We start from the raw sequence: 17,682 nt of genomic DNA, 5'->3' as shown, positions 1-17,682 counted from the left end.
TCCCACCTATAAAATGGAAATAATAAAAGTAAGGGTGTAGTTGCTCTGCCTTCCTCACAGGCTATGAGGATCAGGACAGATCCCAAATGTGAGAGCACGTTGCGATGGGACTGTCACTGCCCACTGGGGCCTCTGCACTGCAGTGGGTGGGCCTGGCTCACCTCTCCTCACTCTCCAGGCGGTCCTCCAGCTCCGCGATCCTGGCCTCCATCTGCACAACCAGCCCCTCTTTGCTGGACCTGTAGGAACCTTCCAGGTGGATAATCCGGCTCTTTAAGTCCTTGTTCTGGAACAACATAGGGAGACTGTGAGGGGCTATGTGTCTGCCACGCTCTGTGCAGAGCAGCGAAGAATATGGGGCAGAACCTGGTGTTTGGTCGCTGCATGCGATGAGGCTGCTTTCCGCACCAGGGCCTGTGGCCTGGAGACCTGGGGAACACAGAGATGTTTCCAAGGAAAACCCTTGAACTCAGCTGCAGGCCAGAAGAAGAGGTTCTATCACACTCCCTCATAAGCCTGAATGAAACCTTTGCCATGTCCTAAGACTCCCGGATGTCAAACGGGCTTTGCCTTGCCCTATAAACCTACAGGGGGACAGGAGAAATAGGCTCCTTTGCCAGTCCTGTGCAGTGAAGAACATGAACAGAAATCATGTAAAAGAAATAATGACCCGATGAAGCTTTCTGAGTCACTCATGTGTTTGATGACGTGGATTCTTTTTCATTCTCTTTACATTAGAATTTAGCTCTCTTCAGGATCTAGAAAATAACACACGCAATTCCTCCTCCCTCAGCTGCCAAGCTTCCATGCAGATTTCATATGACCGGGAAAAACAACTCTGGAAAAGGACTGTTACCCCCCAGAGTTCTTGGGATGCCAAGTAAAGGAGGGACCTCCAAGGGCTTCTAGTTCAAAGCAGTGAAGTGGGGGAGGGTTAGCGGATGGACGGGGAGGCAGCTCACAGGCTGGCTGCCCTCACCTGCCTCTCCAGGGAAATCTTGTCGCACTCCAAGTCTTGTCTCGCAGCTCTCTCCTGAAGTAGCTCATTCCTCACCTGCTCCATCTACAGCAAGCAGAACAAAAGCCCAGAGGTTAGAAGGACTGTTCCTGTATCTTTTGTACTGAAATGGTGGCAAGGAACTGAATGTCAACCTCCACTTTATGAAGGGGGTTGCCCTACCCAGCCCCTCGTGCCATCTGCTCTGGGGTACGGGATCTGTTTCTTAGTTCTTTCTTGGTTTCTTGATGATTGCAATACTGGTAATACAAATAACAGTAAGAGTCAAAGCTAGCCCTGCTCTTAGGGGTTGAACTGTGTCCCCTCAAAAAGATATGTTGACGCCCTAATCCCCAGTACCTCTGACGTGACCTTATTTGGAGATGGGGACTTTAGAGAGGTAATCAAGTTAAAAATGAGATTATTAAGGTGGGCCCTAATCCAGCATGGCTGGTGTCCTTTAAAAGGGGGAAATTTGGATGCAGAGACAAACACGTACACAGGGAAGACGGCCACGTGAAGACGGACACAGGGAGGGCACTCTGGGGAGATGGAGGATTGGGGTGATGGGTATACAAGCCAGTGATTACCAAAGATTGCCAGAAACCACCAGAAGCTAGGAGGAGGCAAGGAATCATTTCCCTACTGGTCTCAGAGGCAGCATGGCCCTGGTAACACTCTGATTTCAGATTTCTGGCCTCCAGAACCATGAGACAATAGATTTCTGTTGTTTTAAGGCACCCAGGTTGTGTTACTTTGTTACAGCAGCCCTAGAAAATTGGCACACCTGCTTAGACTCCACAGGTAGGATCCTATGACACTCACAAACAACCCTCAGAAGGAGGTAACAGTATCTCTCTGAGGATACTAAGGCTTCCAAAAGTCAATCAACTTGCAGGGTGACCCACTGTCTAAGTTTGCCTGGACTGAGGATGTTCTCAGGCTGTTTCCATGCTGAACTGGGACAGTCCCAGGTGAACCAGGATGAGTCAGTCACTCAACTTCCCCAAGAGGTACATAACCAGGAATGGGGGAGCTAGCATTCACCTGTGCTCCTGACTGCTGCATTATAAGCTCAAACTCCAGAAGGGGCTTCCCAGAGCCATGAGCATATCTCAGACACTGCTAGATTTCTCCTTTTTTATGCCAGAAACAAAAGTCAGTAAGAATGCTGAGCAACATCAGACGACCTGACAAAGGCTGAACACTCCTGAGGGTTTCCTCTATGCTCAGGAAAGGAGCCTCACTGTGTAGCACCAGGGAAGAAATCCCATCGCCTGACCATCAGCATCTCTTCTCCCAATTCCCAGTGGCTTGTGCAAGAGTAAAATGAGTTATGAGGCGGAGGCTCCAGACCCTGTTGCCAGAACTGTCCAGCAGAGGGCAGCCTGAAGAAGCCAGAAGAATCAAGCTAAGCCAGTAAAATAAAACCACCTTTTCCTTCTTAAGGATGAAAACGAATTCCAGGATCCAACATGGCTAAGAGGTGCACACACAGCCCCAGACACCAGGGCCTGGAGAGCATCTGACACAGGCTTACTTGGCCTGGCCTCAAGTTGAATTTCGCCACCTGTACAAGCACCCCAGTGAGTAAAAGATAAGCTCACCCCTTCCTCACTGTCCCCCACGGAGAGCAAGAACTGGGGTCCCAGGAATGGCCAGAGGAGACACCCCACATTGGGCCAGGCTTGCATTTGCTCCCTGGCTCCCCTTGTCCTGACCGAGGTGTGTCAGACAGCATGATGTCACTGGCCCAGAGTGGGCAACGGGGAAGGGGGCTAAATGATGCTGGTGGGACAGGCAGGGTTGGGACACAAAGGCCTCCAACACCACAGGGGGAAGCTGGGCCTTTGCCCCTAGGTGAGGGGGTACCAGGTGGTCCAAAGAAAATGCTCACATTTTAAAATTCCTAACTGGCAGGCATCTAAATCATGGAGGTTCAGAATGTTCAGCAGAGGAAATTGAGGCCTACGGCAGCGGTTATGCAAGTAACCTCAGGAGCAGGGCTAGAGACAGGCTGAGCCCCTGCACTGCCCATTACTTCATGGCTCTGTCTCTGGACCATCTAAGTGAAAAGGATTCCAATAGACCTAGAGTTCAAATGCAGCTGTGGCATAAACATTCGGGCACAGAAGGGCAGTCCAGCCTCCTTAGGGCATCTTGCATAGAGAAGGGAAAAATGCCAGCAGTGGCCAGGACCAGCAGGCAGGGCACGTCCACCCAACTCAGGCCCGCTCCCACTCTGCTGGGCCCCAGGGCCCTCACGAATCACACACTGCAAAGAGGGCACCAGAACAATTGCTGTCACTATTACCCCAGCACAAAGTGCAAGGGGAATGAATGCAGGCTCACGGCCCTGCTCCCAAGGTGGTTTCTGAACCAGCCACTGACACCTCACACGTGGAGGTCAGCAGAACAGCTGGGCCACGGGACTGAGGACAGACGTGCCTCCCAGGGGCAGCCGTTCTGTTCATGTGCCCAGGGCAGGGCCCAGCACTTCACTGAGGACATGGTTAAATTTCCACTGCAATGGGAAACAATTACAGAGAAAAACAGCAGTGGCCTAACTTGTCCTGCTAGCTCTGTCTGTCCCTCACCTGTGACCTTGTTGATCTAACTTCTGGGATACAGGCTCCTAAGCAAGGAACTTGATTGAATGAGACACGCTGTAAGGGCCCCCGAGCTGGCCAATGATACAATAAAAGCACAACCTGGTGCCTCCTCTACCCTTCAGGGTACTGTGTGGCACCCTTCTGAGGAAGCCAGAGGCGCCTGCCTCCATCCTTAGGCAGAGTAGCCACCCCGTCTCTCAATCATTAGGAGTTTCCCCTGGGGAAAACCCACAATGTCATAATGAGAGCAAGCATGTGTCTGCGAGTGCACACGCTTGTGTGCTGGGCAAGGGTAGTCTCAGAACGATAGGATGGGTTTGTTCGCTGTTCAAACGACATGATGTGTCTTATGCAGGACATTGTGACAAAGAGACCCAGAAAGTGCCCGCTCTCCATATAGCCTAGTGGGGGACAAATGAACGAGCCCTGCATAAGAGGTCAGTGTCACTATGACAGGAAAGGACAGTGTGCTAGGGTGGGTGCACTGGGTGACTGCCCAGATTCAGAGGGCCAGCAAAAGCTTCCAGGACACAGACACTAAGCTGAAATCTAAATGAGATCAGGGATAGGCAGGGTAGAAAAAAGGGTAATATGGTTTGCCTGAGTCCCCACCCAAATCTCATCTTAAATTGTAGTTCCCACAATCCCCAGTGTCATGGGAGGGACCCAGTAGGAGGTAATTGAATCACGGGGGCGGGTCTTTCCCATGCTGTTCTTGTGATAATGAATAAGTCTCACGAGATCTGATGGCTTTATAAAGGGAAATTCCCCTGCACATGGTCTCTTTTGCCTGCCGCCATGTAAGACATGACTGTGCTTCTCATTCACCTTCAGCCATGATCATAAGGCCTCCCCAGCTATGCTGAACTGTGAGTCAACTAAACATTTATAAATTGCCCAGTCTCAGGTATGTCTTTATTAGCAGCATGAGAACAGGCTAATACAATGGGCAGGGTAGGGAATGCAGCTTTCAAAACCGGAAGGGGGCAGACCACCAGTAACACAGAGTAGGAGGTAAGAAAGAAGGGCAGTGTTGGAAGGAATTAGCCATGTGAGGGAGGTGAGGGGGCAGGTTAAGCAATCGATGGATTGGGTGGAGAGGAAGACAGAGAGTAGTCACACAGGACCCAAAATCATACTGTGACAGTTGCTCACAGATTTATTGTGCTTAGGAAAGCAAGTCCTGCGGATTTGAATAGTATTATCTCATTTACTCCTGGCCACCACCAATGAGGTAGGCAGTGTTAACATCCCCATCTGTGCTTAGATTCCTCCTGGTGATGCATGTGGGGCCAACTGGGCGATGCCGGTGGAAGCCACAGAACAGGTGAGCCCACCAAGGAGCGACATATAAAGAATAAGGAGGATCTGCAGCTGTGCCCTGGGGATCCCTCCAACCCCCCATGTCAGGGGAGGCAGGGAGAATCCAGGATCTATCCCAAAAGGCAAGAAGGGCAAGGACTGCCAGTAAAGCACACAGGCTGGACAAGAACCAAGTTTGCTTCTGGAAGGGTCTGCAGAGAGGTGAGCCTGACTGCAAAGCTCAGAGGAGGCGCTGGAGGTGAAGAGGTGGGAATAGACACCACACTTCTCTGGAATCCAGCAGCGACTAAGACAGCAGCTATGACCCAGGGCTGGAGGGGGCACGAGGGTGTGACACCTATTGTTAGGTGTCAATGAGAAGCCACAGAGGAGAGAAAAGTCACAACCAGTGGACATCGAGAAGGGAGTGTCACAGGAGAGCAGCCACCCAGCAAGTGGAGGGACAGGATCCAGCCCTGTCTTGGGGTCAGAATGTGGGTGGGGAGAGGAAGAGGATCCTCCAGGGCTTGGTGGAAAGCAGGAGCCTGTAGCTCAAAGGGAAGGTAGAGGCAAGAAAGGGAGGGAAGGTAGATTATTTTCCGAAAAGTGAAGGGATAAAGAAAAACTGAAGGCTTGTAGAGAGACAAAGAAATCTAGTTGCTGTGGAGTGTGCAGCTGAAAAATACCAGAAGACAATAAACGGCCAGCAGAGCAGAGGCAGGCATCGCTCTGCAGCTGTGCTCCCGGCCAGGAGACCCAGAGGGGAAACACCAAGAATCAAGAGCCCCTCAAGCCGGGCACTGGGCGGGAACTCTCCGAGGCAGATGTTATCACCCTGAGTTTCCAGGTGGGAGGTCCAGAAACAGCTTCTGAGTCAGAGTTAGGTGGAAGCAGCTTTGGGATTCCAACCTAGGTTTTCTGACAAAAACTCATACACTCTTTTTTCCCCTCCCCATTGTGTCTTCGCAAACCTGTAGGACCTAGGACTCTCAATAAAGGAAGAAGATCCACAAGGAGGAGAGTTTAGACAGGGACTGTGGAGCCCAGAAGGAGAACGTGTCTATGGTGGAGTGAGGCAGAGTGCAGAGAGTGCGTGGAGGGATTCCAGGATGGCCAAGTGGTCACGCAGCCCTGGGCCCAGCCTGGGGGTTCAGGACAAATCCTGCCACATAAAGCAGCAGCCACTGGCCACAGTCTTGCACCCTCAGTGCCAATGTCTGAAAAATCTGGATCCCACCAGGAAACAGACTTCCCTGTGCAGAGCAGCACTTAGCATGGCAGCATCCCCAAGGGTCCCCACAGGTTCAAGACCTCCCTGGAGGGCCCCTGGAGAGCCCCAGGATAATGGTGACTCTCCAAAGGGGGGGAAAAAAAGGAATTATTTATCCCCCACCATAGCCCCTTAAAAGATGGCTATTAAAATGGAAATGTAAAATAAATCAGAGTGAAGAACAGGAAGGAATAAATGTGTAGCCATAAAACTTAACAGTTACTGTGACCTGAGCAGGCAGTCCATTTCCTTGAGTCTTTGCAAACCCAGGCTTTTGGCAAACATAATAGGCTTCCTTTTGTTCTTCAAAGGACAGCCTGACATGAAATTCTAAAGTAAATCCACCATGTGGAGCCTTATACAAGAAATACTATGTGGTATTATGGACAATGCTCCAAGAAGGATGGGTTTCAACATAAACCCAGAAGTATCCTGTGTGTCCCTGCTGTTAGCTGTCCTCAGTGCAGTGATCCCAGGACTAGGCCCCTTGACTTGGGAATATCGTAAATCAAATTCTTACCCTGAGCCCACACTGGCACCTGCCCTGGGGTGGGGGGTGGCGGGGAGGAGGGAAAAACCTATGGCTTGGCTGAGCCAGCCTCCTGGGCCAGAGAAGAGTAAACTCAAGGCTGGGAAAGTATTTCTTTATATAAGCTTAGTGCTTTCTATGTTGTTTACCCTTCAACTACATTAAATAGCACAAACAAAAACTTTCCAGTCAAATTAAAAACAGAACAGGAGCTGAAGGCAAAAGTATATCACAGCTGGATTGAAAGAATGCTAAGCCCTGAGCATTTTGATCGGAAATCACAGTATCAGATTCCAGTGGGTTTTATGTCAGAGATACCCATGACCTGAGCGAGCTCTCAGAATTGTAAGTAGCTGCCTTTTGGGTTAATGGAAAGCCAGAGCTATTTGTGATGGCCAATAACAATACTGAACCCCATCACCTGTGTTTATCATTGGGCTGTAAAGAGGTTGGCAAGCCCACACTCCTGGCTGGCATTAAAAATAATAATCACAAAAAAGGAAAATTGTTATTAATCAACTGTACACACTGGGTTTTTGAGCAGCTGATACAATAAGAGGCAGTTCTGAGATTAGGAGCATTTCAATTAAAAAAAAAAGAAGAAGAAGAAAACCCCCCTCTGATCTTTCACTCACAACTGCAAAGACGACGGTCCCATTTAGCAGGGGTGGCACCCCTGATGCTGACTGAGGAGCAGTTCCCGAAAGTGACTGTAGGAGCCCACAACTCTATCACTGGCATTTAATCCTGCAGTTGCCAAGGCAACAAGGCAGCCTTGCTCAGTCCCTGGAGAGACCATGAAGCCACCCAAAGCTCGAGTTGGTATTTTTCCTGCCTGCCAGCTGCCTGGGCTTGATGAGTCATCTTCCACTGGGCTGGGTCATCATGGTCTCCATAGCCAAGAGAACGCCTTCCCATGTAGGCCCAGCTCTGCTGTGAAGCGTTTGCAGCAGTGCTTATCAAGCCAGCTATTGGCCTTTAATTTAAAGCATATGAAGCCGGACCTCTCTTTGGCTATTTGAATCCTGCACTCATAAAGAATCAGGAGAGGATCAGCTGAACTTAACTCCTCATCCATTTTAAGAAACACCACTTTTAACTTGGGAATGGAGACCCAAATGCATTTGAAGGAGTGGTCTTTAAGACCATGACATAGTCTCATTCAGGGATGATGGGAATAGGCAAGAGGCTTTGGAGTCAAACTGTGACTCCACCTCCTACAAACTGTGTGACCCTATGTAGTCACTTCACCTTGAAAGCCCTGAAAACAACAAGAAAGTGAGTGAGGCACCCAGCACAGTGCCTAGCCCTTAGGGAATCATTGGTAAGGCTGGCAATTGTCATAAATGGAAACATGGTTTTTGGAGGATGGAAAGGAAAAAGGATTACTCTGGATTTAAACAGACCAAACGCCAGCAACTTCAACTTCTTTCAACTTATAAGCCAATCAGAAACCTTTCTGTATATGATGGGACTATACTTGGGTGAGAAAACAGATACTCCTTACTTCTATTTCATAAAGAAGATATCATTTTATCAACTCCAAATCCATCCCTTCTCCTTCATAGCAGTCAGACTTGAAAACAAAGTCCAAACATCCAAGAGGTTTGAAAAACGTTTCTCTCTCAATTAGGATTTCCTGAATCCATCACTCTGAATAATATTGTCCTGAGCATGTAAAGGAAGCCCTTAGAAAGGCTGTGATATGGTTTGGCTGTGTCCTCACCCAAATCTCATCTTGAATTATAGCTCCCATAATCCCCACGTGTTGTGGGAGGGACCCAGTGGGAGGTAACTGAATCACGGGGGTAGGTTTTTCCTGTGCTGTTCTCATAATAGTGAATAAGTCTCATGAGATCTAATGGTTTTATAAAGGGCAGTTCCCCTACACACACTCTTTTGCCTGCCACCATGTAAGACGTGCCTTTGCTCCTCCTTTGCCTTCTGCCATGATTGTGAGGCCTCCCCAGCCATGCTGAACTGTGAGTCCATTAAACCTCTTTCCTCTATAAATTATCCAGTCTCAGGTATGTCCTTATAGCAGTGTGAGAACAAACTAATACAGGCTGGGAACTTATAAACAACATGGCCAGCATTTAGTGAGTGCCAAATGTATGCATAAGAGAAAGAAAGAATGGAGGCATGGAAAGGGTCAAATACACCATCTTACACAGCCTTCCTTGTCCTCTGCCCTGGTAACAGCACAGTTGAGGCCTCCTCTCAGTTGCCCCTTCTCCAGTCCTCACCCCCACCCCTGGCGCATGAGTCTTCTAGAACACAGTGTATGCTTCACTCTTCTGCTCAATAGCCTTCGATGGCTGCCCACTGCCTTCACAATAGAGCCATTCAAAACCCTCAGTCTGCCTCTTCAAACTTATCTCCTTTCATTTCCTATGGAAACTGGAAATCTGATTGACCCACACTCATCCATTCATCCATTCATTGCTCCTCAAAATGCTGTATAGATCCCTACCTCCCAGTCTTTGTTCACACCATTCCTTCTATCTAGAATCCCATTCCCAATCCCCTTGGTTTATTCACGTCTTACCCTTTCTTTAGAGCTGACCCCAGGTCCCCACCCTCTTTCTAGTAATTCTTCCACACTCACTCTTGCAACGATGGTCTTTCCCTCATTAGCTGCTTGAATCTTTTACTTGGCATTTAGTATCCACTGTTTTTTATTGTTAGTTATCAATTTTTTAGGTCTGACCCATCTCCTCAAACAAACTGTAGCAACTCAAGGTCAGGGACCATTTCCGGTCCTCTTGGAGCTTTACTGCAATGCCATGCACACAGCAGGTATTCATCATATTTTGCAAGCACAGGTAGATAGAGCACTGCCTTGGAAATTGAGACCTAAGCCCAGCTCTGCAGTCAATTGCCTGCATGACTGTGGTCAAATCACCAGGTGACTCTGGGCCTCAAATCTCTCATCCATTACAGTGAAGTGGGGAGAGATGGACTCTGAGGTCCTTGCCAGATCTAACAGTCTATGAGAGGGGTTGGCCATTCACTAATATTGCTGGAAAACCTTTTTTCTGGCTTATTCACTTAAGTCCCATCACTAAGACTAGTGGGAGATGTTTGGGGGAAGCAAAGATTCCGCAAAGGAGCTTGTGAGAATTCAGAGTTTACGGAGAGAGCTGTTAAGTTTGAACCTTTTAATTTAAAGAGAACAAGATCGCCAAACTAAAATGTCCCATGCATTCTCTTTTCAGTGCCTAGTAGCAGTTTGCTAGGAAGGCAGGGCCGATGTTATTACTTGGGTTCAAGATAACAAGCACCCTTTCCTGTTTTTAGGAGATGTCCTTGTTAAAGAGATGTCATAAGGTCAGCATTTGATGGGGGAGAGGAAAAGCGGCCCTAAGTTTTGAAGTTTCCCTTTTCTGGCTTTGATTTCAGCAGGAAAGCACAGGCACATGGCCCTAGAAGTTAATCTAAGTGGACCAGAAGAGCTCAGAATCAGGGCCCATCTGTCTATACCCAAGGCCCTCCCCAGAGAGCCTTCATTTCAAGAGGCAGGAAATAAGCCTTGGCTCAACCTCAACTTTGAATGAGAATGAGATGCTTTCCAGGGAGGCGGGTATTTGGCCCACCCATTTCTCTGCCCTCCCTCACAAGTCAGGAGGCAGCAAAGGCCAGAAGAGAAGCTCTCAGAACACAGTCAGGAGACACCAGCGTTTCTGTTTCATTGGCTTACCAATTCCTACGTCCATGTGAATGTGCTCAATTTCTCCACTTATAACAAACACCAAGCTATACCCTCCCTATCTCAGATGATGCAGTGAGAAGAAAGAAAACAGAAGAGGGAAAGAGAGCTGATAGGGAAAGAGGCTATAGACATTGGTGGAACTCATCTTTTTAGGCACGTAACTCAGATACAGGGAGAGAATTGGGGGAAAGTAAAGGGTGAGTCAGACGCTTCTGGATGTATGAAACCTTCTTGCAGCATTGCAATGTTAGAATTCAGAAGAGCCTTCAGAGATCACCTGGATCAATGACTTCCTTTTGATAGATTTTAGAGACTGAGCTCAGAGAGGCTGGGACTCTCCCAGAGGTAAATGAGGCAAGTGCAGGAGCCAGGACTGGGACTGCCAGCCCACTGCTCTCCCCAGCAGACCAAGTGAGTTCCCTTAACTTCCTCCCTGGACTTACTTCAAGTCCTCGGTTCCCTTAACTTCCCCCCTAAACTGACATCAAGTTCTTGGCTTAGTGGAAATATTTTTAGCCTTGACCACATCATGGACAGCAGTTCTATTCCCCATGATCCAAGTGCTCAGTTGAAAGGAAAAAGAAGTGTCCAGAGCAATTCTGGGACCAGATCTCTGCATGATCAGTTCTGTCAGTGTTGGGCTGTCAGCTGAGCTAAGGGAAGCAGACACGTTCTGGTTCAATGTCTGTGTTTTGTTTCTGATATAAACATGGAACTGAAGGTCTGTTTTAATGGCCTCATTACTGATAGGATGACAGGCTTTCCCACTATTCCTCCTAGCATAAGCCACAAGAAGCGCTGGCAAAACAAATCCATGGTCACATCCTTTGTCATTGTGAATGTTTAGTGGATCCTGACATGTCTGGGGGGAACGTCGCTACTTAGCCAGGCTGGCAGGGGCTCATCACAAAACAGCTTTTATTCCAGTGAGAGAACTTAGAAAACAAAGTCTTCAGTAACAACCCTGGCGGGCAGTAGAGGAGATGTCAAGGTTGAGCTCTCTATCTGGGCCTCTGATTTTCAGGAAGGTCCCTCTCTAAACCTGTGCAGCTCTGGCCTGATAAGCTGTTGCAGCTCCAGAGAAATCATAGCCTGGGAACATGTGGACAGAACCCACTCTCCATGAGCAGGGTGGAGGGAACACAGCTGGGTTGCAACTTTCTTCACTCTCAGGAGCAAATGAGCATGAGTATCCCACTTGTTTGCAAAGAAATCTATCAACAGGGACCTAACACAATATGGAAAAGCAGCCAGTGATTCATGTTCTACTTTGAGCAGGGCTGCGTGCTCACAAGGTGCCATCCCCAAGCTCTGGAACTTCCAATTCTTGGTCACCCTGAACCGAGGAAAGGGAAGTCCATATGAATAAGCAGAAGAGACCAGAGGAAAGTGCCCTTTGGAATAGGGAAGATTTGAAAAAGAAGACAAAAACATAAGGCAGAAAGTGGAAGTTTCCCCAGTGGTTATGAATAACAATCTATTGGCCATAGAAGGACAAGTGCTTTTTAGGGCTGAGGCTCTAAGTGTCATTAGTTCAACAAGCAAGTGTGTGGAATGTGGTAGCCAGCACCATGTTAGGTGCAACAGAAAGTAGGCTCTATGACGCAGCCTTTTCCTTGACAAGTTAATTAGCAGTACACACACCTATGAAGCACTCACGTTCAGTAACAGTACTTTCCAAGTGAATGCTTTTTGCAGTTTTGGAAGGAGTTTCACTTACATTTGATCCTTATGACAACACTGTGAGACAATCGGGGAGAGTTATTCTCATGTTATAGATGACGGAACTAATTTCTCAAGCGACGTGCAGATAACACATGCAGTATTATCCAAAGGCTTTTGACCTTTGTTTCCATTTTTTAATTAAGTGAAGGTTCAGAGGGGCTTTGAGATAGACTGGGAGTGGCAGATGAGATCTGGGGAGAGCAGTGAGATCACGAGGAAACAGAGGTACTGTTAACTAGTTTCTGTGTCCCCAGTGCATGCCCAAACCACTTGACAGATAAAATATGGAAGCATTTTGGGAAGAGGATTCAGAACACTCAGCGGCAGTTTCAAAGATAATTAATTTGTATTCACTAGTCTCAGCCCTTCATTTACAAGACACCTGTGGATACATGTAGAAACTTCTAATGATAGAACGTGCTTTTAATGACAACTTACCCAGTTGTATGCCTAGAGCCTTGAAATGGTGCTGGGCGAACTGTATATCAACATTTATAAAGCCCTTCACTCTTTCTTGACTAGCATTGGGACTTTCTTAATGAAAAAGATGAAAACAAAACCTAAAAACCTTGAAATGATGCTAGGTATAGATTAGGAAATAATCTGACCAAGGAGTAAAATTTAAAATCTAAAATACAAGTAATCTGGTCAAAGTCTCTCCTAGAAGCTCACTATGGTGATGACTATTCAATCTTCCATCAATTTCTAGATGGCATGAATTTTTCTCTCCTGGCCTTAACTGAAGCCCCAGGTTTAACCCCTCATGTTCCTTTTTCACACAGGACAATCCACGCATCATTCACCTATAGAACAGTACCTGTTCCCTGCTCCTACTGATCCTCTCAGACAGCAAATCTGAGTTGTTTCTCTCTTCTTCCAGTTCCATCTCCAGTTGAGACACCTTGTCCTAAGAAGGAAATCACAAACACAGTCGACTTAACTTGCACTGACCGGGATTAACAGCAAAGGCTGCCCCACAGAGAAACAATCCTAAGGGCAAATGAGAGCTGACTACTATTAGAGTTTGGAAAAACAATATATCTATTTCTTACATTGCCCAAAGCAGATATTTCTTAAACTATGTGTTTCATGACTTGTAATGTAAAATGTGTAACATAAAATGTTTATGTAGAAAACACGCAAAAGAAAAAAAACATTATCCCAAACCCTAATGCAAACACTAAGGGTATTTGAGCATGTTTCTGTCAAGTCTCTGTTTCTCCCTGTGAATCAATAACTTTAAAGAGATCTACCCAAGCCAGTGCCTGTTAAAAGACAATGTGGAAAAAACACTTGACGCTCCGGACAATCTTTTGTCTGCAAGAGCCTTGCAGGAGTCAATCTATAGCAGCCTTCTAAGCCTTCTAAGGAACAGCATGCATTTGCACGGTGCACTCCCAAATCTGCATTGGATTAACCAAAAGACAGTGCTAACCAATTCTGTTAAACTCATCATCACTTCAGAATAATAATTTGTGGTTTCTTTGTTGGCTCCTAATCTAACCTAACTGAGTGTTCAGAGAAAAACATTTCAAAGCAGCTTTGTGTATGAAGAAAAGAGGCTTCTAACACAAACCACCCCACTTAGAACTGGGGGTTGTCAGCCTTGAGCACGTGTTTCTCCTGTCACCAGCCAATCTGTCATAGGTCTAAGTAAACTCAGAGCCACAAATGCTAAAAAGCAATTGGCATTCCAAGTTTTAAATGTGAACCTGCAGCATTTGTATATAAATATTGTCTCTGCAATTGCCAAAGTGGATTGACAAGCAATGGGCACCTCTATCCCTAAATATTATTCTATTTATCACAATAAAACACCCAGGATTCTTGTGAGTGACTAACTGTCTGTGAACGGCCCCCAGGTAGTGATCAAAACCTACAGGGAAGCTAGAAAACCCTCACCCAGGAGCCAAGCATCTCAAAGGCCAACTTGGATTGGAGCTGGGCCCTGCACCGAAGCCTCCTGTTTATTCAGTGGTTCCTGATGCCTCCAAGACCAGTCTCACTATAGTCAGACATCACTCAGGATCCACAAGAGCTGCATTTACAGACAACAGCCACCTGAGTTTACAGAAAATGTCCGTCGTTAGGAGAGCTCTTGAGTCTTGAAAATTAATTTAAGTGCTAGTGAAGGAGCAGGCAAGACGTAGTCACAGCAAGATGGTCCTGCTAGCCGCCTCTTAGGGGACGAAACACCCCTCAAGCACATCTCATGGTAGCAGGGTCTTCAGAGCCATTCATTTTGTAATTAATGAGAAAATAGCTAAATATTGCAAAGGGACAAACGAAGCTTAGCTATGCCACTCCTTCTAGACCTAAGTTGGCCAAAGGAAACGATCTCTTTAGTCAGGATATAGCAGTGGAAATGACCTAACAACCCAATCACCAGCTAAAAGCACCTCTTTATAAGACTCTCTTCTTGCCTAAAAGCCATACTGCACATAACCCAGCAGGAGTGTTAAGGGTGCAGGCCAGGGCCATTACTCCAAAGGTTCTTCCTCCACTGCCTGAAGAGGGTTTAGCTTGTTTTGAGCCAGGTTGTTTAAGGCCCTAGAATAATCAGTTTCTAGTTAAGTGGGTTGACCTTAGCTTGCCTTAAAATTACCTCCCCTAAAGAGATCAGAGCCAGGACATTAGCAAAATGTACAGCAGTCCAACAAAAGAGCAATAAAACTGTAATCAGGTTATTCTAGTCTCTAAAAGAGGCCCATCTAATAAAATCTTCAATGACTTAAACAACACTCCCTAGATATAAACAGCTACTAAGTCCCCTGGAGGTTTTAAAAATTATTTCTGTTTATTTGCAAAGTTGAATCAGGAATTCCATTGATTTTGAATTTAAGCCATCTCTCCATGGCCTTGAGCACTGTCTTTTATCAAAACTTTGACAATTTTAACTTCTCTGAAAAGACTGGGGCTATTTTTTAGTGTCTCTCTCAATTCCATTTTTTCAGTGTCTCTCCTTCTCTCTAAATTCTACTGTGGTGTGTGTGTGTGTGTGTGTGTGTGTGTGTGTGTGTGTGTTTCTGGGGGTTAGTTTTGCTCCTAAGAATTATTCTTTTTTAAAAGTTCAGATGGAGTGATTCTAAGGTTCTTCTTGTCAACCTCAGTGAACTGTTCACACTTAGATTCTGTTACTTCATTTACATTTTTCTAATATGTGGTGTTTTCAGCTTGTGACTAGATCACCCCCATCTGGTGAGTGCATTCAGCACTTTCTGATATGCTGTCTTGGACTATGTACATTATACGACAGTAAATTGAGCCACAGTGTGCTGCGAGCTCTGGCAAAGCCCAATAACCTATAAGGGAAAATGGGCCAGAAACAGGAAGCAAGAATGGAGAATGTGGTGTGGCAAATGAAGGACGACGATTCCTAGGAGGCTCCTCTCTGGACATGCAGCAGTCTGGTTCCTTCTAGTTAGCTGGAAGCACTGCCCCAAAGAACAAACAGAAAAGGAACTATCTGTGCCCTTAGGCAAAATCACCTAATGTCCCTGGGAATCTGTTCCATTTCCTCTCAAGACAATGAGAATGTTAGACTAAATTATATCCATCATTCCTTCTAGCTCTGATGTCCAGAGTCTATAAATGACTGGCCCCTTCCTTCAATCAAGAAATAACCTCACTAAACCCAGCTGCGGAAGAGAATAAAAATCCAAGACTTCCCAAAGGCTGAGCTGAGAGCAAAGAGGCTGCTTCTCTCGTGGCCCAGCCTCGCTCTCTGCAGGTCCCCCAGCTCACACTGTGCGGCCCACAGACCTCCATCTGCTTGACCAGTCTGCTGCGGTCACCTTTGAGGTGACTCTTGGCTTCCAGCTCATACTCCAGGTCCTTCAGCGTCTGCTCCAGAAGCTGCCTTTTTGTGAGTGCTTCATCCTGAGCTCTCTGGTAGTCCCGTAACTCTTCCTCCATCAGACGCATCTAGGAGGAGAGACAGCTGGGATGGTTTTCTGGGGTGCATCAAGGGCATAGAGACCTCCACAGACAGTGCACAGGCTGACCTCACCAAAAGGAAGATCAGCTGGACCCCCACAATATGGGAGATCAGAAGACCTTGAGCAAGTCCTACCTCCCTCTGGGCCTCACTTTCCTTTTTGTAAAAAGAGGGGCTTTTCCAGCTACAGGCAGCAACCTATTAGGTTACAAATTCTATTTGGTAGATGTTGACCAGCATTTTTTAATTAAATAGAACAGAAAAAATAGCAGAGTATTAGCAAATATTGATTTGCAAATCTTTTGTGCTAGACATTCATATATTTGTGCAGATGCGTGTATTCCTGGGTTGCAAGATATAGTTTTTTTCTGTCTTTTTTTTTGAGATGGAGTCTTGCTTTGTTGCCCAGGCTGGTGTGCAGTGGTGCGATCTTGGCTAACTGCAGCCTCCATCTCCTGAGTTCAAACAATTCTCCTGCCTCAGCCTCCCAAGTAGCTGGGATTACAGGTGCATGCCACCACACTGAGCTAATTTTTGTATTTTTAGTACAGATGGAGCTTCACCATGGTGGCCAGGCTGGTCTCGAACTTCTCAACTCAGGTGATGCCCGCCTCGGTCTCCCAAAGTATTGGGATTGCAGGCATGAGCCACCGTGCCCAGCTGAATGCAAAATGTCGTTTTTACTAGGTCATGTTAAAAACTCTCAAGAGCCCCTTAACTAAATACATGTTTCCCAGGGGGTAATTTATTGTCTACCTATATCACTGTCACCTCAAAAGAGGTTTCAACTCAGTGAAAAAGAACACACAACTGAATTAATGACCGCAAAGCAACCTACTGGCAAAAAACCTAACAACATACACAGGCACATTAGGGAAAGCCACTGCTTTGTAGAAGAACATGATTAGCTAGCTTAATTTATAACGTTGGTTTTTTTCCATCCACAAGGTGGCACTCAACTAACAGCTTTGAAGAAAGTGCAACAGACAAAACAGCTTGATTCACAAGGGCCAGTCTGTGTCTTGAACTTCTCTAGAAGCTCCCTGGGGAGACCAGCCAGCTCAGGGCACAGTAGGTCTTCCTTAAACATCTGTGTAGGCTGATCTGGTGAAGCCACAGGCTGTCTGCTTTGTTCTAAGTGTCCTACCCTCTTGGAGTTGGTACTAGTATTGAGTAGAGCTAGTCTCAGGAATAGAATACACCAGGGGGTCTGTTTCCTTCAGAGTATATGAAAGCGAATGGCCATCTCCACTACAGAATGCCACCCTTCTGCAGTGTCTGTCACAGGAGAGTTGGAAAGCCCCAGTAGTTGAGGACAGCTTTGGAGAACCCGTGGAAAAACTTGAGGAAATGTGTTCTTCTCTGGGAGGCTGACAGGAGCACCGGGCATTTCTACGAGAACAGCCTAGCCTTGAAGATGACATCACCAGATGAAGACCCACATCGGTTTTGGTGGTTACCATGACAGAAAGTACATGAAAGCACAGAATGAAAATCACCCCATGGAAAACAGTGATGGGACATTTTCTGGATACAGAGGATGTGCTATATTCCGGAGTGTTAAAAAAAAACAAAAAACAAAAACAAAAACGCTCTAT

General features: G+C 46.7%; 1 protein-coding gene across 7 annotated transcripts in view; it reads right to left on the bottom strand.

Annotated features, from left to right (window-relative positions):
* CGNL1 (cingulin like 1) overlaps positions 1–17,682 on the bottom strand; it is a 174,038-nt gene that overhangs the window by 5,953 nt on the left and 150,403 nt on the right. For 6 of the 7 annotated variants that reach the window (XM_034938830.3, XM_055099045.2, XM_055099044.2 and 3 more), the window contains 4 exons: positions 15,910–16,071; positions 12,965–13,054; positions 980–1,063; positions 162–286 (listed from right to left, as the gene is read on the bottom strand). In XM_034938830.3, coding sequence (XP_034794721.1) covers positions 162–286; positions 980–1,063; positions 12,965–13,054; positions 15,910–16,071 — 461 coding nt within the window. The remainder of the gene's footprint in view (positions 1–161; positions 287–979; positions 1,064–12,964; positions 13,055–15,909; positions 16,072–17,682) is intronic. The other variant, XM_055099046.2, reaches the window with a different exon arrangement.

The sequence above is a fragment of the Pan paniscus genome, chromosome 16, assembly GCF_029289425.2.
Source record: "Pan paniscus chromosome 16, NHGRI_mPanPan1-v2.0_pri, whole genome shotgun sequence".
NCBI classification, from domain to species: domain Eukaryota; kingdom Metazoa; phylum Chordata; class Mammalia; order Primates; family Hominidae; genus Pan; species Pan paniscus.
The sequence above is the reverse complement of the archived record's forward strand: the minus strand, read 5'-3'. Positions and strand labels throughout refer to the sequence as shown.